Consider the following 23,246-nt stretch of genomic DNA (forward strand, 5'->3'; position numbering starts at 1 on the left):
AGAGGCATGCCCCCCCCCCCCCCAAGTGCCTCCCACTAGACCAATGTTGGTCAGGTGGGAGCAGCCCCCCCGCCACTAGGCCCCCCTCATCATGCAGTCATGAGGAGGAAGCTGAGAAAATGACTGCCAATCCCATCAAGAGCGCAGATCCCACAGACTGGTCAGATGGCAGGACTGGCAGCTCACAACTCAGCCTCTCCCAATCACTCCCGAAGCAGTGATGCAAGAAACTTGGTGAAGGCTAGGTCTCAGGGACAACCATTGAAGAGGGATTTGCTGGTTGAAGTACTTCAGCAGAACGGCTGCATCATTATTATGGACTTAAGTAGATTGGTTGTAAGGCAATATTTAATATGCACATATTTGTCACAAATCGAGGTGCTATGGGCACAAAATGTCTCAGTGATTATAACATGAGTCTATTTAACAGCTATATAAACCAATGGCTGTATTGATGGCTGACGGTATAATTTTAGGAGAGACCTCTTATTGTTTGATATCACATATTACCATACACAATCAAAATATAAACAGATAACATTTTCCCCTAAGAAGAGGGGGGAATGTTAACTCAAATATAAACCTAGGTTTATATTCAAGTTTTCCTCTCCCCTATCCCCCATGGTGTCCTGCATTCCTCCCGTTCCCTCCTTCTCATGGTTTCCTTCCTCCACCTGCCCCTCCCCCAAACTGAAAAGCTCCAATTTCCACCACTCCTCTCCCCCTCCTCCCAAACAGATGAAGCCCCCTCTGGCCTACCATACAGCCTTTGTGATCTAGTGGTGAGCTGGGGCAGGAGCAATCCCCACATGCTCGTCTATGCCATCTCTGTAGAAAAAACAGACTGTTACTTCCAGTGGCAGTCACAAAAGATTGCCTCTGAAGGTCGCAGTAGCTATTTTGGGATTGGAGTCAGCCTGGGTAGGCCATCCTGCCTGTGCCAGCTCCAATCCCAAAATGGCTACTGCAACCTGTTCACTTCAAACACCTGCGAGTCCTGAGAAGATGATGCTTTCTGTGACAAGATTCTGAATTGGACATTTTGATGTTGTTGGTCTCCCTGAGGCACCTTTTTAAAATATGGTCCATGTCGGGGACCTGATACTTCATGCTTTGAATATCTAAGATTTTGCATTCAGATTATCAGTCCAGATAAGTGTTGCTCTGTTAAATTAGAATTAGAAAAGGTACAGAGAAGGGCGACAAAAATGATAAAGGGGACTGAATGACTTCCCTATGAGGAAAGGCTAAAGCGGCAAGGGCTCTTCAGCTTGAAGAAGAGATGGCTGAGGGGAGATATGGTAGAGGTCTATAAAATGGGTAGACGTTTATGCTTGTTTACTCTTTCCAAAAATACTAGGCCTAAGGGGCATGCAATGAAGCTACTATGTAGTAAATTTAAAACAAATTAGGGCAAATATTCACTCAACAAGTAATTAAACTCTGGAATTCATTGCCAGAGAATGTGGTATAAGCAGTTAGCTTAGCAGGATTAATAAAAAGGTTTGGATAATTTCCTAAAAGAAAAGTCCATAGGTCATTACTAAGATAGACTTGGGGAAAATCCACTGCTTATTTCTAAGAAAAGAAGTATAAAATCTGTTTTACTGTTTTGCGATACTGCCAGGTACTTGTGACCTGGATTGGCCACTGTTGGAAATAGGATACTGGGCTTGATGGACCTTCAGTCTGACCCAATATGGCAACACTTATGTTCTTATGCTATTTTTTTTTCTATTGAAAGTTTAGTGCACCTTGGATGCCTTCACTATAAGTCTGCATTTTTTTTCTTTTCTAAAGTTTTGCAACTCAAAAAAAAAACTGTTTTAGATGATTTATAATGGTTCACTGCAATGACTAAAACCTGTGAGAGGTTTTTTCTGACACAACTGGTGCTGTTCTTCCTCTCACTAATTATGAGAACAAGTAACACTTTTTTCATATTAAGTTTAATTGCTTTAAAATTTGTGTGTGTGTGTGTGTGTGTGTGGGGGGGGGGGGGTTCTTTTATGATATCTTCTAAAGTACGCAAGTAAATCTCTGCTCTGCCCAAACGTCATGCCAAACTTGCCTACAAATGGATTACATAAAAGTTTGCATCTTCTTAGCACCACCTGTACTTTTATCGGCATAACCTGTGGGGTACTATAAAATCCCTTTTATGCACATAAAACAGAATTTTATGCACAAAAAGGTATATAAAATTACCCTCAATGCTTCATAATCAAAGCTCTGAATTCAAACATAGTATCAAGAATATTAAAATAGGCCACCTATAGTAAAGGCAAATGCTGACAATACCTTGCATTCTTGGAACACCCATTCTTGAGGTCCTTCTGTACGAAGCTTTTGGATATACTGAAACATGTGAAAAATGATGTCTTCGATGTGTACTGAAATAAAAACAAGATTTTATGGCTGATTGTAGATTCTTATGAAAGCAAAAGGCTGAAGAACACCAAAGCCTATGGATCTTTAAAGATTCACATTTGTGAACAGAGCATAGCTTTGCCCTTTAAATGATTGTATGTAGAAGACCCCCCTTTTCCCATTTTATTCTTCACTTATTCTTATTACTGATGGAACATCTTTAAACTGGTATAACTTTCAATGGAGTCTCTTCATATAAGGATTGCAAAAAAGGTGTTATTTGGCCAGTATTGTTGAATGATAGATGAAACGGATATAGGGCCCATTGATGTTTCTAATTGCTGTATAAGTCACTCAGTTGCTTTAAGCATGTGTTGGTCCATGGTGGCTACGCCACTACCAATTCAATAGGAAGTGGCAACCTCATCGCCAAGAGGTCACGCCCGATAGCCAGGCAAGTCCAGCCACTTGGCACAGGTTCCCAAGCCTGAAGGTAGACATCTTACTTGAGGTTCCCAAGCCTCATTTGGTTGTCTTTGCCTAGTTTCTCAAGCCTAATGGGGGTGTCTTAATGGTTCCCAAGTAAAACCTCAGTGCTGAAGTGACAAGAATTTTTCACTGATAAGTTTCACTGCTGTTTCTGGAAATGTATACTGTCGTCCAAGTGCTGTAGTTGCTGGTACTGGAAGAACTGCTAGAATATGCTGTTCAGAAATCCAACAAGAATCTCTTCTGCTAGGCCAATGAAATGAACGTGCAGGCCCGCATGGATGCATAAAGTTGACCAAGGCATCATGTTCTTCAAATGATGTGTCACAGACATTGCCAATCCACCATTTGTTGTCATAAACACAGGCAACATACTGCCCAGGCTGAAGTTGAGACACATTTATGCCAGGTACACTCACTGGGTCATCTGACTGACAAAGTTTGACAACAAATGAGGAGGAATCATTTGACACTCTACTGACTGAAATTTGGTTCAAGTCAATGGGAATAAACTGGTGATTTTCACGAGTTCCAGCAACTGTGGAAGCTTTACTGAATCTTTCCTCTTGTGCAGATCTTGAAGATTCAATTTCATCCTTGGAAACAAAAATGAACTTGATTTTATTTATTTTTTGATCACAAAATTCAAACAAGCCTTGTGCTGTGAGAATTTGGCTATTTTTAGGTCATTGCAAACTAGCCTGAGCAGCTAGTCACTTTGTTGTACCACCTATGGCATCACATGGTGACTTGCCATGGCTTGTGCCAAAGAAATTCCACTGTGCACTTATTCCAAATTCTGTTTGATGATAGCACAAGTTGGCAAAGTTTTTGAAGTTCTTGTATTGTGCAGCTGAGCCATCACTAAAGTATGTTACATATTTTATTTCTCCAATTTTGCTTTTCAAGAACGTGATTAATTTTTCCAAGAATGCATGTACAGCAACTGCATCACGCCGCAAGCTGTCACTTATTATGCAAACACTTATGCACTGAATTTCACTTGAAGCATCACGGAAGTACACAACAAATGGATGCAGTGTAGCTTGACTGTTTTCCCAGTGGAAACCTTGAACAGCATCTTGGACAATAAAGGAGTAGTTTTCAGCAAAGTCCAAGAGAACAATAATTTCACAAGGATTTAGGTTTTCTTTAACAGTTTTTAAGTATTGTGTCTGATGTTTGGAAATGTAATGGTGAATTGACAGGTTTGAAACTTTCAATGCAAGCTCAGATACAAAATCATCAACATACATTTGTTTGGTCTCCAGTGTGGTGCGATCTGTATGAACCCACTGCTTAAACTCGATTGTTTCACCTGGGTCAGCATCACTGAACACTTCTGTCAGGTAATTTTCAAGCACATCTTTACCTGGACATATTTCACACCTGTGAAGCATGCATTCTTTGCATTCCAAATTGCACACAGTTTTAGCCATCAGTGCTTTGTAATCTTCGTTCAGCAGATGGCTTCCAGCAAGCATAAGCTTCACATTTTGATGAATGACACAAACACACACTGAATGCATACCAGATGAGCCAACAGTGACACACCATTTTGGCCTTAGCTCACAAAATTTGGAAAAACCCACTTCTGGCCCATTTCGAGTACGATATGCAACATACATTTCTTTTAGATTGCTAAGCAGCAAGCGCTTTTGCATTTGAATTTTTTCAGTGCCAGTTCTGACAGAGACAAAATCTTTTTTCCCTGGGCACAGTCTACTGAATTCATCATCTTCAAAAAAGCCAAGAATTTTTTTTTCTGTTTCTTCTGGTAAAACTTTCTTCTTGTCTGGTTTTGCCAGAATTCCACAAACTGATTTCAGATTTCTTGCTTTTTTAACCATTCTAGTTGAAACCATGAATTCTGAGGCAGTTCTTTCAATAGACCAGCTGTTTGGTGCTAAAGTTAGTATTTGCAGTTTTTCTGCATGATTTGCTGAAACTTGGACTTTGTTTTTCAACTCGTTTAGCAGGTCATCATAATCAGAACATTTGTCACATTTCTGACTGGTAGAAGGTTGAGTTTCAAACTCATTTAGGTCTAAGCCACCAGCAACTGCAAGATGATGACTCAAAGTATTTTGCACTCGCCTGATTTTGCGCTTGGTGTAGCCTCGTACATCAAGCTTGCTGACTTTTTTGAACTTTAATGGAGAAATACCAAGAGATGTCAAACTTGTGTTCAACTTGCCAGAAATGTCACTGTGTTCATCATCTGCTGTTGTTGATGATAAAGAATCAGCAGCTCTGTTACTGACGTCTTTTCGACAAGATGGACATACTTTCTGACCCGGCACAAATATTTTGCTTGTTAAGGCCTTTAGCTGGGCTGCTAGTGTGTCATCTAGCACTCTTAAGCCCCTTTTTGCATTATGACCACCTTTGGAAAATGGGTTACAGCAGGTTCTTTGCAAAAATTCAAACTTTTTCAACAGTAAGGATTCATGATGAAGGCAAATAGTTGATCCAGCATCGAAAAGTTGACCAGAACGCTCTTGTAACAACTTCTGTTGATCAGGCAGAAGCTCTTCAATTAATTTCAAACCTTTATTTTTATTGTATGTCAGTAAATGACACTCTGACGTACTTGAACAGCCAACTGAGCAAAGTGGAAATTCATCTGATCTTTCTGGATCCATTGATGACCATTAGCATCAGTTCAACAAACGCATTTATTCTTGCAATCAGGTTTTCAATGGGTAAAATTTTACTTCAGTCTAAAGTGATTAATATCTTCATTTGTGGCATTTAATTCAATATAAATGAGCCTGTCGGTGCAGGTGCGAGTTTCTTCAACAAGAAGTATGTATACAATGGTTTCTACCCTGTTTTTTAGTTTACTTGAACACAGTTTTATAACATAATGTTTAAAGAAAACTTCTTTAGCCAGTTAACTTGGCCAATTATGATTGGTGAACCCTGTTGCAAGGCAGAATTGTTTGTTTCATTGCCCAATTGTATGCTTCTGGTACCTCCTGGCTCCTGAGTGTCTGTTGCTAGGCTTACTTTGATGCCTAGAGTTCACTAAGAGGTCAAACTGTAGCAAGGGTGAAGAAACACCAGCAACAGACACTCAGACGCCTTGCAACAGGGTCCACCAATCATAATTGGCCAAGTCGGTCATCCTAACTGACTGCAGTTTTCTTTAAACCTGTTATGAAACCTGGCCTCATCCTTCCACATCCTAAAAAACATTCCTGTTTTTTAGTTTTCTTGAATACAGTTTTATAACATAATGTGTGCTTTATTTTAAAAAATTGGTGCTTTTTGAAAGAAGAATCACTTTTACTACACTTGTATCAAGGGTGTAGTGAAGAAATCACAGGTTGCTGCCCGCAAACATTTGAGGGCATTTTTGCAATCCTTATATGAAGAGACTCCAAAATGAAAACTACATATTCTGATAGAAGGAAATCTGCTCTTTCTAATGGTGCTAAAAGAAAGAATATTGAAGCTGTCCCACTGGCGATCAAGGGCATCAAAGATAGCCCAAAATGGGCAAAAATGCTTTTTATACTAACTTTGAACGCTTATAATTTTTCAACCACTTGAAGGAAAGTGCTGCAAATTGGAATGCCTCATTACAGCCGTGCATTTAGTACACCTACCAATCAACCTGAAAGGCCAACTAGTTTAGAAACTACAGCAGCCTCAACATCGCTGTAAATTGATTTTTGCCGTTTTTTGGCAAAGTTTGAGCCTAAACCATTCAAAACGTAAGAGGACTAGGAACATGGGGTTTTGCCAGTTCATTAAGCCCTAAAAGTAGTGCAGGTTCTCCAAATATCCCCCTTGTACTACTAAAACTTCCAGTTTTACAGCTTCTGGAAGTTGGCCCAAAATGTCATTTTTGCTCAGGCGACATTTTGCAACCCTTTACTTGAGGTCCCCTAGAACCTCCAATGTTTAGTCTTTTGAACTAAACTTTTGCACAGCTTAGTTTTTTATCATAAAGAAACTATGTACCAAATTTCATCAAAATCTGAGATGGTGAGGTGGGGACCCCTGGTCCACTTGACACGGAATGACTCAATTCTGTTTCTAAGAACAATATATTAGTTAATTTTGGATTATGTTTAACAGCTATTCTACAGCTATATATGCCAAGTTTAAATAATATATAAGTTGTTTTAGGTTTTCCAAATGTTTTTGGTTTATGTAGGTTAACTTTGATTTTGTTCTAATTTCCAAAGGATGTGGTTGTTCCAGATTTTTATACTTGCTAATGCTATGATGACTTTATACTTGATAAAAAAAACAATAAACATAACCTTGTTTTTTTGTGTGTGTTTTTTTGTTTAAACTTTAGGATTAATGAATATGTATAGTTTCTTTAATAAATAAAATAAAAAGTCACAATGACATAGATTTTAAACCCAAACATTAACATGCAGCCTTGCATGCTGCACTCTTTCAGTCAACATGCAAAAAAAATACATATTAAAAATTGAGGAGTCGGAGTCAGAGTCGGAGGTACCATAAACTGAGGAGTCGGAGTCGAAGGATTTTTGTACCGACTCCACAGCCCTGTGAGATAGTAGCACAAGTGTTAAGAAAATTCTCCTCTGCCTATTGCATATTAGATACATGCCTCAATAGCATAATAAAAGTCACCTCTGACCAATTCATAGACCACCTAACCTCTCATTTGAAATGCATGTTCCAGGAAAGCCAATTCCCACTGAAAAAAGGCAACATATTGCTCACACCAATACCAAAAGAAGACAAGATAAACATCAATGATACTTTGAACTACAGGCCAGTGGCATCCATACCTCTAACGACCAAAATAATGGAAAGCATAGCAGCCAACCAGCTAACTGACTACATCAATAAATTGTCCATAAATCTCAATCATGCTTTAGACCTCACCACAGCACCAGTCAACTATCAGTCAACTTCAAAAAGGAAGCTGGTCAAAGAATCATATGGAAAAAACATTCTTCTACTACAATTCAACATGTCAAAGCTCATTTGACATGGTCCACCACCAAATTCTCAAAAGAATACTCGACAAAATTGTAATAGCAGGGAAGGTGCTCAAATGAATCCTAGGATTCCTAACTACCAGGTCCTACCAAGTGAATTCCTCCCTCTCCCCTCCATGGAAAGCTGAATGTGGGGTACCACAGGGCTCGTCATTCTTGCTAATACTATTTAACTTAATGATGACCCCTCTTACCCGAACACTATCCAAACAAGGATTTAACTCCCTCGTATATGCCAATGACATGACAATCTATATCTCTTTTAAAAAGAATCTGCACAAAATCACAACCAGGATTACAGACAGAACAAACATAATGGAATCCTGGGGAACAATGTTCAAGCTTAAACTGAACAAGGACAAAACACAATGCCTAATAATCACATCACCACATAATACAGACCACTTCCCAAATATCTCCGCCATAAGTACATCCCTTCCAATATCTGACAATCGAAAAATCCTAAGTATCACCATAGACCGCAATCTGACCTTCGACACACACATTTCAAACACAATGTGGAAACTGATATGCATTAAAAACTACTTTCCTAGAGCTGTATTCCACACAGTAGTACAATCCATGGTCCTCATTCATGCTGACTACTGCAAAAGAATTTATGCTGGATGCACACAGCAATCAATACAGAGACAGCAAGCAGCACAAAAAACAGCAGAAAGCCTTATCTTCGCTCCCCCCCCCAAAAAAAAAAATCAATTCAACTGCGCAAAACCACTACTCCAAAACCTACACTGGCTACCAATTAAAGCAAGGATATCCTTCAAGATATGCTCTCTAGCCTACAGAAAGTCTTTGTACTTGCACCGGAATATTTATTTATTTATTTAGATCATTTATACCCCGCCTTTTGCCGCAGTGTTGCAGCCCCAAAGCGGCTTACAATGAACTAGTAAAATAAATACAGTTACAATAAATAGTTAGGATTGGAAAATCAGGGAAAGGGAAGAGAGACCAAGAGGGACGGCAGCGATCCAGGCGAGATGATGAAGATCCAGGTAAGACAACGGGGCTGGAGCCGGTCCAAGCAAGATGATCCCCAAACGAGCACTAAGAAAAACAGCAGCAGCAGGCAGCCAGGAATGAGGCGACAAGCACCAGAGGCTGAAGAAAGCTGAAGACCAACGGCGCAGGCACCAAGATGATGGATTGAACGGTCCTAATAGAACTAGCTATACACAACACAATCAGGAGTATAAGAACCTCTCACCCTACACTTCCCCAAATGCCAAGGACTGATATATAAATCTTCATAGTCGACCAACTTCACGTACATTTGCCTCAAGATATGGAATACCAAAAGCCCTCAAATGTATGAGCAACTAAACATTCCAAAAACACATGAAAGCACAGTTCTTCAGAAAATCCTTCTTTGACGAACTCACATAATCAAACTGACCTACAACACCTCACTACGATACCTCATCATAAATGGAAACTGAACGTGGCAAGCACTAATTTCTAATGACTTTGTAACATGTCTGACGTAACTTGTAATCCACATTGAGTCGACTACCTGATTGGAAAATGTGGGGTACAAATATAGAAATAAATTAAATAAAAAATAAATAAAATTATGGCCCTGCCTACTGGCAAAACTCCTGGTTTGGATGAATACACAGGTGAATTTTTAAGGATTTTGCAGTGGGTTTGTCTCCTTTATTGGCTGAAGTTTTTAATTTGATAGAGATGGACAGACTCTCCCTCCATCCATGTTAGATGCTTGGATAGCTTTAATCCCAAAACTGTGTAAGGATAAGACAGAGTGCATCTCCTATCGCCCAATTTCAGTGCTTAACACAGATGTTAAAATATTGGCAAAAGTTTTGGCCAATCGCCTTTCCACTGTTCTGCCCACCTGATTCATCCAGACCAGGTAGAGTTTGGATCTCAACATCAAGCCATGGATAACATTTGTAGGACAGTGGACCTGATCTATACGGGTCAGCAGAACAAAACCCCTTTGTATCTTCTTGACATGGATGCTGAGAAGGCTTTTGATCGGGTCCACTGGCCTTTTATTTATTTATTTGTTGCATTTATATCCCACATTTTCCCACCTCTTTGCAGGTAGCTTACAATATAATACAACGACAATCACATTGATGGAATAAAGAAATCAGAATATAGATAACAGATAAGGTGCATAAGAAGGTCATGGCAATCATATTTCAGCATTATTGCAGTAAAGGTGCATAAGAAAATTATGTATAATGAGAAGTGGGTAAATAGATAAAACATAACAATGATATCTGAACAAGATATAATATTCAGTAATTAGAACTAGGTAAGGTTGCTCCCTCTCACCTATGCTCTTTGCCTTGGTTATTGAGCCAATCGTCATAGCTCTGTCTGCTAATCCAGATGTCAAGGGGATTGAGGTGGGAACTATCAAATTTACAATTGCCCTATTTGCAGACAATGTTCTCATGACTCTCATGCAGCCAGTAGTTTCTTTGCTCAATTTGTTGAGAGAGATAGTAGTATACTCTGAGGGCTCTGGCATTAAAGTCAGTATGTCCAAAATGGAAGCATAAAGATTCAGACTACAGAGACACAAAAAAAATTAAAATTATAATCTAATAAACACCAAGCCTTTGATGACGACAAATGCGGCCCCCCCATCAGCAAACGAACTCGCCAGATTCTTCGAAGAGAAGATCCTCAACATAAAGAACAGTCTAACACAAACCGACACACAAACTTCGAAACCCTCATATATGAAGTCAACCACCCTCCAGAAGAAGCCCCAGTATACAGGACCTTCATACAACCCACATACTAGTAGCATATGCTTGTCTCAAAGATTAAGCCACGCATGTGTAAGTACACACGGCCAGTACAGAACAGTGTCCCTAAGCCGACTATATCAAGTGTTACATCAATACAGGATTAGAAATAAATAAGTTTGTTGGATCAGTAAAATCAGTATGTTAATAGGTCTAACCGATGGCCTTTGTTATGGTAAAAATTTCAGAAGGGACTACAGATTACAAGATATGGCGACAAGAACTGAACTCAATACTCAAGGTGAGGTCACACCACTAAGGGTATTTTTTTTTGCACTTGTTTGCATTTTCTACTCATAACTGGTGTGTTAAGTCACCCTGGGGTCCTTCTACCAAGCTGCGCTAAAAAGTGCCCGGCGTTGGTGTCAGTGTGGGATCAGCAGACGCTGAGCGAGAAACTACCATCGGACACCTCAACGTGTCTCGCAATAGTGCCCTTTTAGCACGCAGTAGGCTCACATTAGGCCTACCATATCTTAGTAAAAGGGTCCCTTTATATGTGAGATTTATATAAGGAGTTATTTTTTTTCACCTCAAAAAAGGAAGTTTATCATCTGTAATGGAAGCTCTTTGTAAACAGATGGGCTGATGATCAGAAGCAAACACAGGCGCTAGAGACTATTAGTGCCATACTAGCACCCACGTTTGCTACCGCCCCATGATCAGAGCCCCCGAGCACGTGAAAGAATATGCTCATGGGCTCTGACCACAAGTAGCATGCAAATACATGCTAAACATATTCCTCTTCAATGATCAGCAGGCAGCGCACCAAACATTGTCGCACTGCATGCAGCAAACCCTACACCAGCTTGGAGCTGGCGTTAGTATTTGCGGAACACCGAGGATGAATGGAAAAGCCTGTCCAACATGCATTTGCATGCGAGCAGGCCCTCCATCCCATTTCCCCCTGCAGGAGCTCAGAGTCCCCATCCCAAGCTGGCGACACGGAAGTTGGAGGTCCAGTGGACCACCAGTCCTCCTGATTCCGCCCCCCCCCCCCCCAATACAAGCCAGTGACAGAGGTGACCTCTTCAACACTATTTCACATTTCCCCCCACCAAAAAAAGCCCTGGTGGCCCCAAACTCTAGCACTCCCCCCCCAAACCTGGTGGACTAGCGGCTTGTCCCCGGTACCTTAACGGTGGAGGAGGGAGTATAGTAGTACACTCTTTCCTCTCCCAACGCCCAGCCCAATGCATCCTATTATGTGCCTATTAGCACAAATGTGCTTGATATTATCTCTGACCATAGGGGTGGTAAAGCCCCATGCTGTTCTAGTGCTATTTTTAGAGCGCTGTTTGGGCCTGCAACTTGCAGGATAAGGCCAACCACCTCCCAGAATCACCTTACTGTAGCTACAAGCACAGTGGTGCACCTAATGTATACAGGGACAGAGTGGTATCTGGGGCAAAGGAGGGATAGGGACTGGCTACAGCCACATGGAACAGTAGTGGGACCTAAACCCAGTGCACCTGTTGCCCAGGCTGCTCCAGGAAACACAGGCAACTCCTCCATACACAGAACTATTCTGCCACCAAAGTCCCACCTACCACCGAACTTGGAAAAAGCTCAGGAGAACCGAGACATGTGACAAGGACCGTAGATGCAGACAACTTTCCCTTAGAAATAAACAGCTGCCTTGTGACAGGCCAGACAGACCTGACAAAACAATAATTTTTCACCAATGTCAAGGAACACTGCTAGGGTGGCATTATTTAAAATTTTTTTTTTTAATTGTTTGCTGACAAAAAATGGAGGGGACTGAAATGTCCCTAACTGTAAGAAAAATAACATGAGCACATTAAATAGGACCCAGCAGAGGACCTCACACTCCATGGAGCACTGCCCGAAGGCTGCTCGCAGGATCCCACACAAGAACAGACGATAACTTAATGTGGAACGAAAAGCAAAGGCAATGTACCACAGGCAAGAATGAAAACTGTGATCCCTTCGTGCTGCCGGTATGGGAAGTGGTTGGGGAGATCCTGAAACCACATAGGTGGCCCTCAGCACCCTGTGCCTCAAAGGAACTAGGCAACTGCCTAGTGCACGCCATCGAAGAACAGTGAACATGAAAATCAGGCCTTATCCACTATGTAGGGCTGGACCGCTGGAGGACCATCAGGTTTCCTAAAAAAAAGAAAACGTAGAAGCTCACCGTCCATCCTTCCTGCCACTGAAAAGAAATGGTCAGTACATAGGACTCATGCAGAAAAAGGAGGAGAAAGGGGGGCCAGCAACCCCTCCTCAGAGTCTGAAAGAGAGGACAGACTAAATACAGGGAACAACACAGAAGTATGCAGAGAACTGGCTCACCCCAACCTGAAGAGCTTCCCTGAGTCCTTTTCTTTTTTTAAACAACGGCGCATATGCTCTCTGCCCAGAAAGGCCCCTGTAGTAGCTGCCACCAGAAAACAACACTGGGTTGACTCAGGCAAACACTGGCAGCGGAATTTCAGTGAAGAGCACTAACAAAATGGCAACTGCGAAGAGGAACAAGTCCATGTTTTCCTCATGCAAGAAACAAGCAGGGCTCTCCTGGACACTGTACCCGTAAACACAGACAAGCCCAAACAGGCAGCAAGCCAAACTCAATGCTGTGTACTGCCACTACAGCGAGAGAAGTGCTCACATACTGCTGCCTGAATACACAAAGGTGGTAAACTGGAAGAAAATGAGGAAATACACTCACCCCAGGAAACCAATGGGAGTGCTGCCTGCTGCTTCAAGGCAGTCCAGGGCAAACATCATCCTCTCCTCCTCAAGCCTCTATACTGGGAACACCAGTATCCCTCCTGGAGCACAAAGAAAGGAGAAACTGAACGCCTGGGGATGGGCTGAAATGGCTCCCTTTTTTTTTTCTCAAACAAGTTGGTATCTCACCACATCAAGGAAGGAGAATAGAGAGAGGGCAGAAGGGTGGGGGAGGGACCTGAGGTGACCAGATATACCCTCTAAAGGCAGCACTGCTCTGTCACCGTACACCCCAAAGTTCAACTAAACTGAGAAACCCAGAACAGGAGCTGCCACAGATAAGACAAGGAACTCGTGAGAGACCATCCATCTAGAGGACATGAAATGAGGTTGAAGGGGGACAGACTCAAGAAAAATGTCAGGAAGTATTTTTTCACGGAGAGAGTGGTGGATACTTGGAATGCCCTCCCGCGGGAGGTGGTGGAGATGAAAATGGTAATGGAATTCAAACATGCGTGGGATAAATATAAAGGAATCCTGTTCAGAAGGAATGGACCCTCAGATGCTTAGCCGAGATTGGGTGGCGGAGCCGGTGGTGGGAGACGGGGCTAGTGGTTGGGAGGAGGGGCTAGTGCTGGGCAGACGTCTACAATCTGTGCCCTGAAAATGACAGATACAAATCAAGGTAAGGCATGCACAAAAAGCAGCACAAATGAGTTTATCTGTTGGGCAGACTGGATGGACCGTGCAGGTCTTTTTCTGCTGTCATCTACTATGTTACTATAACTCTACTCTTCCGCTCTATGATTCTTATTGTGGCTCTGCCATATAAACTTCATCTTACCACAAAGAGTAGTTACTTACCTGTAACAGGTGTTCTCCGAAGACAGCAGGCTGCATATTCTCACAAGTGGGTGACGCCACGTCGGCCCCGGAGGATTTTAAAGCAAAATCTAAAAATCTCTTTACGGCGTTCCGTCGCGCGAGCGATCGCACTGCGCATGTGCGCACACCTCTTCCCGCTCGCTGTGCGGACACGCCCCTCAGTTAAATCCAAAAGATGGAGGAGACAACTCCAAAAGGGGAGGTGGGAGGGTTTGTGAGAATATGCAGCCTGCTGTCTTCGGAGAACACCTGTTACAGGTAAGTAACTACTCTTTCTCCAAAGACAAGCAGGCTGATATTCTCACAAGTGGGGTATCCCTAGCTTCCAGGCTTACACAACACAACAAACAGTGGTCAATTGAGTCTCGCAACGGCGAGGCCAGAATAAAAATTGACCTGAAAAGAAGAAACATCTAAACGAGTGTAGCCTGGAACAGAACAAAAATGGGCTTAGGAGGGTTGGAGTTGGATTCTAAACCCCAAAGAAGTTCTGCAGCCCCGACTGCCCAAACCGACTGACGCGGCGGCTATCCTGCTGAAGGCAGTAGTGAGATGTGAATGTGTGGACTGATGACCACGCCGCAGCTTTGCAGATCTCTTCAATAGTGACTGATCTTAGATGAGCCACCGACTCAGCCATGGCTCTAATTTTGTGAGCCGTGACATGGCCCTCTACAGTCAGTCCAGCTTGGACAAAAATGAAGGAGATGCAATCTGCTAGCCAAGAAGAAATGATGCGGTTTCCGACAGCAACTGGCATTAAAAGAAATAAACAACTGGGCGGACCGTCCGAGGGAGCTCGTCTGCTCCACGCAAAAAGTGCGCAGCTTGCTTTCGCCAGGGCTTGTAAGATGAGGGAGAAAGAATGTTGGCAAGACAATTGACTGGATCAGCTGGTACTCTGATACCAGCGCCAGTAAGAACTTTGTCTGCATGCGGAGAACTACTCTGTTAAGATGAGAAGTAAGGTAAGGCGCTTGAGCAACTAGAGTCTGAAGCTCACCGACCTTACGAGTTGAAGGAACAGCCACTAAGGAAAACGACCTTCCAGGTCCAATACTTCAGATGGCAGGAATCCAGTGGCCCGAATTGAGCTTGCAGCAGCTGGATGAAAACGACATTGAGACCCCAAGATGCTGGATAAGGAGTGATAGGGGCTCTGACCGAAGCAGAAGAGCCAACTGTCAAAATTATTGGGGGTGCTAAGCCCAACAGAAAGAATCCCCCCTAGACACATACAAGGAATTCTCTCAATATTGGGGGAGAAATAAACCTGTCATGAAGTGGACAGCTAAAGGCTGACCTTTTACACGTTGATGATAAGCTCTTATTGCACGAAGATGAATACTGACAGAGCTGGTCTTGAGACCAGACTCAGACAGGTGTAGAAAGAACTCAAGCAAGGTCTGTATAAGACAAGAGGCAGGATCTAGGGCCTTGCTGTCACACCAGACGGCAAACCTCTTCCATGAAAAAGAATAACACCTCTTTGTGAAATCTTTTCTGGAAGCAAGCAAGAGTCGGGAGACACTCTCTGGAAAACTCAACGAAACCCACACTCTCAACATCCAGACCGTGTGAGCCAAAGATTGGAGGTTGGGATGTAGAAGTGCCCCCTCGTTCTGCGTAATGAGAGCTGGAAAACATTCCAACTCCAGAAGAAGAGGGAATCCTATCTGACGCAGCTAGAAAGGAGCAATCAGAATCATGGCTCCACAATCTTGCTTGAGAATCAGCAAAGTCTTTTCCACCAGATGTATGGGAGGATACGCATACAGAAAACCTGTCCCCCAAAGAAGGAGAAAGGCATCCGATGGTAGCCTGCCGTGAACCTGCAGCCTGGAACAGAACTGAGGGACTTTGCGATTGGACTAAGTAGCAAAAAGATCCACTGAGGGAGTATCTCACTTCCGGAAGATCTATCGAAACTATAGGCATGCTCAACAACCATGACTGTAGCATTATCCTGCTCAGCCTGTCGGCCAGACTGCTGTTTACGCCAATTAGATAAGTGGCTTGGAGAAAACATGCCGCGTTGCGGGCCCACCGCTACATCTGCATGGCATCCTGACTCAGAGGGCAAGATCCTTTGTTATCGAGTACATCACAACCCGATTGTATGGGTTGAATTAAAATAATTTGGTTGGATAGCCAGGAGGGATGCAACCTTCGTCAGCAGCTTTTGACTGAGTAAGGTGTACGGGACGCCTCAGAATCAAAATGGAGAGAATTAACCACCTCTGAGGGGAATTCCGAAGTCTGGCGAACAGTTGGGTTACATCCTCTAGATACCCTAAACTTGATACCACTGGGAAGCTAGGATGCACTGAGCGGATGTCATGTGCAAAAGTGCCATGGGAGTTACGTGAACTGTGGAAGCCATGTGTCTAGAAGTCTCAATATTTACTGTGCTGTAATCTGTTGAGACGGGCAATCATCGTGTTAAGGGAACACATGCACTCCCAGTCCATGAAGATACGCTGCAACAACAGCTAGGCACTAGGAAAAACATACTCTGGATGCAAAGAGAGTATAAGTATCCTGTAAGTCCAGAGAGCATAACCAATCGTTTTCCTGAAGTATGGGAAGAAGGATGCCCAGGGAAAACATCCTGAACCAAAATCTGTTTAGGCCCCTTATGTCTATGATGGGATGCAACCCACAAGGAAGGACCTGGAATAAAATCTCAACCCTTCTTGCCCTGGTGGAACGGGCTCGTGATTCCAGATTGAGAATGTATCCTAACCGGACTATTTGAAAAAACCCACCGGTTGGAGGATAAAAGAAGTCACCTTTGGTGGAGAAAATTTAAACTTCCCCCCCGACAGGCAGATTGGCCGGTACAGACATTTTTTTTTTTTATAGTGCCTATGCTGAATTGGAGCCAGTCAAAAACCCCTCTCTGGTTCCTGCGGAATAGCTGCAGGGGCCTGATTAGGTGCACGCCGCTGACTAGAACGAGCGTGCTGAGGCATAGCCTGAACCGGCTGTCGAGAAGTAGGAGTATAGGTACGACCCCTTATCTCTCTAAAGAACTTCCGAGATGAGGAAGTGTATGCACAGCAAATCTACAATTTTCTGCTGAGTCTCCTCCTCCAGGTGAGAGGCACACAGTCATGAGAGTCTGCGCATCACTGTACCTAGAGCAGAAATCTAGGTGTTACATTACAAGTGTCGAAAATGCCCTTGGACAGGAACCTGCGACACACCGTGTGCTACCTGACCACTTGGTGAAAAGGTTTAGCCTACTCCGGTGGGAATGCTCGTAAAGATCTGGCGGGACTTGATTGTGGACACGATCATGCCAGCCTGGTACGCCATTCTCCAAAAGAGGCTAAGGATGTATGCTCTGGCCCCGGGGGCACCGAAGCAAGTTCTTAGAACTCCTATCTGTTCTGAGTGGCAGAAGACTCAGGAGAAGATGGTAGTCCAGGACCTCGAGCATCTGGGCATTGGGCTGATTCACAATCTCCACTGTAATGTCAAGACAGATAGAAGATCTAGAGGATTCTCCATGACCTTCATGTTCATCAGATGAACCATCATTGAACTGAGCTAACTACTCAAACCGAGCAGCTCAGATCCAAACGCGTCCGATATGGAGGCGCGGTAAGTTCTACGACGGGTCGAGAAGTTGCCCCAGTAGGCCGCGAACACCCCTACCAGAGGCAGCATCGGTGAAGGAGACCAGGTGAAAAGCTAGATGCCGCAGGAGGCGGTAGCACCCATGGCATCCAATGGTATCCATGGTCCTGAAGCCAAGGACAAAATCTGGAAATGCAAGGGAATCGAAACCAGACTGCCAGATGACTTCCATAACAGAGATGTGACCGATGGTACCGATAGTACCCATGGCATCGACGGTACCGATGATACACATGGTACCGATGACCCCCGGTACCAATGGTACCCATGGTACTTGGTACCGATGATAGTCATGATATCTGGTATCGATGGTACCCATGATACCTGGTACCGATGGTACCCATGACATGTGGTACCGATGGTACCTATGATATCCGGCACCAACAGCACCGACGGTACACATGGTACCGACTGTGCTCATGACACCTGGTACCAATGGCACCCATGGCACTGATGGTACCTGGTCATGATATCTGGTATCGATGGTACTCATGTACCGACGGTATCCATGATACCTGATACCCATGGTATCCATGGTACCGACGATACCCGATACCGATGGTACCCATGGTACTCGGTACCGATGGGCGATGATACCTGGTACCGATGGTCGATGGTGCCCATGATACCTGGTGCCGATGGTGCCCATGATACCTGGTACCGACGGCACCCATGCCCCGACGACATTCGGTACCGACGGTACCCATAGTACCGATGATACCCGGTGCCGACGGGACCCATGGTACCGATGATACCCGGTACCGACGGGACCCATGGCACCGACCATGGTACCAATGTTCCTGGTACCGATACTCCTCGGTACCGACGCACCGATGATATTCGGCACCGATGGTACTCGGTACCGACGGCACCCATGGTACCGATGATACTCGGTACCGACGGTACCCATGACACCCGGTACCGATGGCACCGATGATACCCGGTACCGATGGCACCGTTGATACCTGGTACCGGTGTATCGACATCCAATGCCAGGATACCTCCATAACAGAGGGAGCAAAGCTCTGGGCACCGATGGTATCGACACCCGCTGATGCGCCCGAATGACCTGCCAAGCAGGAGGCGCCGAGGCAGGTGGAGACCTACTCGATGCATAACTATACCCAGCGTGCATCGGTCTCTGTCGGACTCCAGAATTGATCTCCTTCGGGCATCCCTGACAAGTAGCATACGTCTCGTCTTTGAGACACCACTTGCGCTTCACAGGGAGATGATCCGGCCCAAGACACATCCGTCGATGCGCCCGAATGACCTGCAGAGCAGGAGACGCCGAGGCGGGTGGAGACTCACTTCAAAGGTTACACCACTGATTTTGTGTCACCAGGTTGCCCATTCAGTGGCTGACCAGGGTTGCACCTGCTTAGGCTCCTGCTTTTCTCCTGTGACATACACCTTCACCACTTGTGAGGCTTAAAGACAGTGGTGTGCTGAAGCAGGCTCTCACAGCTCTCGAGAGCCATTTGTTAAGTTTTAATAAATGGATCCTAAAAATGTGGGCTTGTTTTATTTGCTGGCGAGAGAGAGCCCACAGATAACAATATACCAGCACTTTTATAAGAAAAAAGAAAAAGAGAAGCTTAAATGCTTTGTTTTCATTTCAGGCACAGCCCCTTGTGACTCTGGCAATTACTTAACTTTTCCTTGCCTCAGGTACAAAAAGTACCTGTATATATAAGCCACAATGAGCCTGCCATGAAAAAGTACAAATGAAAAAATAAAAAAAAGAGATTTTACTCCGAGGACCTGAAGAAAACACGAAGCACTAACGAACTCCGTGTCTCCTCAGACGCGGAAAAAGAAAAACTGAGGGGCGTGTCCGCACAGCGAGCGGGAAGAGGTGTGCGCACATGCGCAGTGCGATCGCTCGCGCGACGGAACGCCGTAAAGAGATTTTTAGATTTTGCTTTAAAATCCTCCGGGGCCGACGTGGCGTCACCCACTTGTGAGAATATCAGCCTGCTTGTCTTTGGAGAACATCGCATTGTATTTGTTCACACCGGAATCTGTAAACGCCTTTCCGGTACTATGTAAGCCACATTGAGCCTGCAAATAGGTGGGAAAATGTGGGATACAAATAAATAAATAAAAAATCTGTCTGCTGGAGACAGAGAATACTGACTGACCAGGGAGCATTCCATCCTATAAGGCAGCGCAGTTCAGTGCTCTCTAACTCCACCTGCTGGTAGTTTGTCACAACCCACAATTGTCTGCTGTTGACGCAAAGGAAATACTAATTTTCACTAGTAAAGGAGAACCTGAAGAAAATACCTAATGGATTGAGAACATGCAGCCAAAACTCAAACTAAACCTCAGAGGCTCCTTAGAGATAATGTGACTATCCTTCCCATGCACCAACTGATGAACCATGAGTGAAGCATAGGCTGCTGTACAAAGAAAAAACACTTGTGTGAAAGTCACTACCTATCCAGGTCTTGATCATACTGGCAACAGGTACACACTTCAAGACTGACAGAAATACAAGCCATACTATCCGTGAATTAGTCGACCCACCTGGAGCTCCATTAAAAACATCTAGGCAGGCTGTAGCAAAAATCTATTTCAGTGCCGCAGCCTAAAAGGGTCAGAAGACAATTATGCCAATGTTTGCACCAAAACAAAACAACCCCACCTCTTGGGACTAGGTAACACAAACCCATTACTAAGGCTAAGTGCTGCAGTAAGAGAAAACTCCTGCCATCACAATTGTGTCTTAAAAGTCTGCTTTGTTTATAAAATCATTTTTTTAAATTATTTATTTATAATTTCACATTATACATCTTATCCAAGAACATATAGAAATAAGAAATAATCAAATCATAGTCATAATTCACATTGAGTCAAAAATCTTGTCTCAATTAGGAAAACATTAATAAAGTCATCGTCCACTATACAGGAAATCCTTAATGGGAACCAAGTTTACAAATATATGTTTATCTATATGAAAATTAAACAAGACATTACTGACTCCGGTTACATTCTCAATCTATCTTACAGTGCGCCCATGTGAGATATCTAAACTTTTACAACTGCATTCTCAACTTCCTTAGAGATCAAAAAATCCTCGAGTTGTTTTGGATCAAAAAATTGGTAACTATGTTGTTGATATAGGAAACGACAAATACAAGGAAATTTAAGGGTGAATGTTGCACCCAGATTTAAAGTTCTCTGACGAAGTGCCAAAAAGGCCTTACGTCTATACTGGGTCTCTCTTGCGAGATCCGGAAAAATTCTAACTTTAGAACCAAAAAACATTGAGTTCAAATGTCTGAAGAATAACTTCAATACCATTTCCCTATCTATCTCAAGTGCAAATGTTACCACTGCTGTTGTCCTTTGGGTAACTATCTCCAAAGAAGATTCTAAAAAAAGACGTCAAGTTCAATCCTCCCTCCTTAACTCCAGGGTCACTTCCAGGTTTAGATAGTACAAAAGTCTGGAGATAAATCACCCTCGTTATGGGTGGAAGAGACTCACTCGGCATCTCTAAAACTTCCTTCAGGTATTTTTTGAACATTTTAGTCGCGGAAATTATTGGAGATCTGGGGAAGTTGATAAGTCTCAAATTAAGTCTTCTCTGTTGATTTTCAAGATGTTCTATCTTTTCGTTTAACAAATATACTCTCCTTAATTGTGGCTTTATTCAAGTTCTCCAGCTTTTGAATTTTACCCTGAAGCGCTCGAGTATCGGACAACTGTCGGGTATTAATCTGCTCCTGGGTCAGTAGGGCATTTGATAGAATTTTTATATCACCAGCATTTTTTAACAAAACTGTTTGTAGTGAAGAGTGCAGTGAAAAGGTTAGGTCCCACAGTGAATCCATAGTCACTATGGCAGGTTTTATGATCTCAATTTTCATATCAGGAAGGGGGGCGTTAGAGATCTTCTTTAATCCAGCACTCACCACTGAAGAAAAAGTTTGTAAAGTTTGTCCTACCAGGTCTCCTTCGCCATTGCGTGCGGTTAGGTTCCCTTCTTCGGAGTTCCTCACCGTTACCTGAATAGGTCCAACCGAGTCACAAACCGCTCGCTCACTTCCTGGTTGGGGAGGTGCCGCATGGGCGTCAGGGCTGAGGGAAGCCCCGTCTACACTGCTGACCGAGTCGATGGAAGCCGGTCTGGTAGCAAGAGAAGAGGTAGCCCGGGGTCCCAGAGTTACTCCGAAGTTTTCGAGCGTCGGTTGCCTTGAGAGGGGGATGTCGGCTGAGGTAATGGGAGCTTCCCTCACCTTTCCTCTCCGCTTCCCCATAGTAGGGGATTTCGGACTCCTCTCGTGGTTCCTCAGACGAAAAGCTCTAAGCGCGTCTGGCGTAGCGTCTCACCACGGCGCCATCTTGATCCCCTATAAAATCATATAAGCAGCCCAGGCTTTGGCAAAGTGACCCTGAGTGCCAAACTGAACTGCAGCATCATCTTGAAGCATGAACTCTCTCAGGACTAGCCACAGCCGAAAACAATATGGAAGCAATTTCTTACCTGATACAGGATGATTGCAGAAATACTGCAGAAAGAAATTCAGCCATTAGAAGTGTGGTGGAGGGGGGTGGGAAAGAACTCCTCTGAGTTATACCCCCAGCTTTATTAAAAAAAAAAAAAAAAAGATCCAAATATATAAATTTAGAACTAAAGTCTCCCCTTGCTCCACTGGTATAAGCTCTCTAGCAGAACCAGGAATTCACTAATAAAATCTGCTTCAAGACCACTTTCACCTCTTGTCTTCTTTCTTTTTTAACATTATTATTGAGTACAATCCTCAAAAGAGGAATTCCTCTGCTCCAACTGGGTCAAGAGCTTCTCAGAAATCATCTCAGAGCTGCATGGTTTGTCCACCTTTCACTGGAGACAGAAAAATACTGTGCTTCCTTGCTCCTTTTTCTTTCCTCTTAATTGTTTTAAACTGTCCTGGTTTGTGTTTACTGCTTTTTTTTTTATTATTATTATAAACCACCCTGTTGGTATTGCTTCCCTTGTTTTCTTCTATTGTCACTGCTTTTTAAAATAGTAAATCACCTGATGTCTTCATGAGGTAAGGAGACCTTGGGCACCTTAGTGATGGGACTGATGGTAGGGCCCATACATAATAACTCCATTCACCATTACAGTTAGAAGCTCCACAACCACATCCAATAGGCAGAGGAAGGGGACTCTACTAGGAAGGAGGGAGGGCTGATCCACTGGGCCATGACCTGCCCAGCTTAAAGGGACTAGGCTCTTCAGAGGCTGTTTTCTCACCTGGAATACAGGTAGTAAAAATAAATAAATAACTCAGGGGCTGGTAGCATTAGATGTTTATTCACTTCCTGTTAGGCTAGAGGTGAAGGTACTGGGAGTGAAAAAATATCT

At 43.6% G+C, this 23,246-nt stretch overlaps 1 protein-coding gene across 3 annotated transcripts in view; it reads right to left on the reverse strand.

Annotated features, from left to right (window-relative positions):
- Window positions 1-23,246, reverse strand: part of IDE (insulin degrading enzyme) — a 441,269-nt gene that overhangs the window by 291,926 nt on the left and 126,097 nt on the right. For all 3 annotated transcript variants that reach the window (XM_030203006.1, XM_030203005.1, XM_030203004.1), the window contains exon 9: window positions 2,302-2,393. In XM_030203006.1, coding sequence (XP_030058866.1) covers window positions 2,302-2,393 — 92 coding nt within the window. The remainder of the gene's footprint in view (window positions 1-2,301; window positions 2,394-23,246) is intronic.

This window comes from Microcaecilia unicolor, chromosome 5, assembly GCF_901765095.1.
Source record: "Microcaecilia unicolor chromosome 5, aMicUni1.1, whole genome shotgun sequence".
NCBI classification, from domain to species: domain Eukaryota; kingdom Metazoa; phylum Chordata; class Amphibia; order Gymnophiona; family Siphonopidae; genus Microcaecilia; species Microcaecilia unicolor.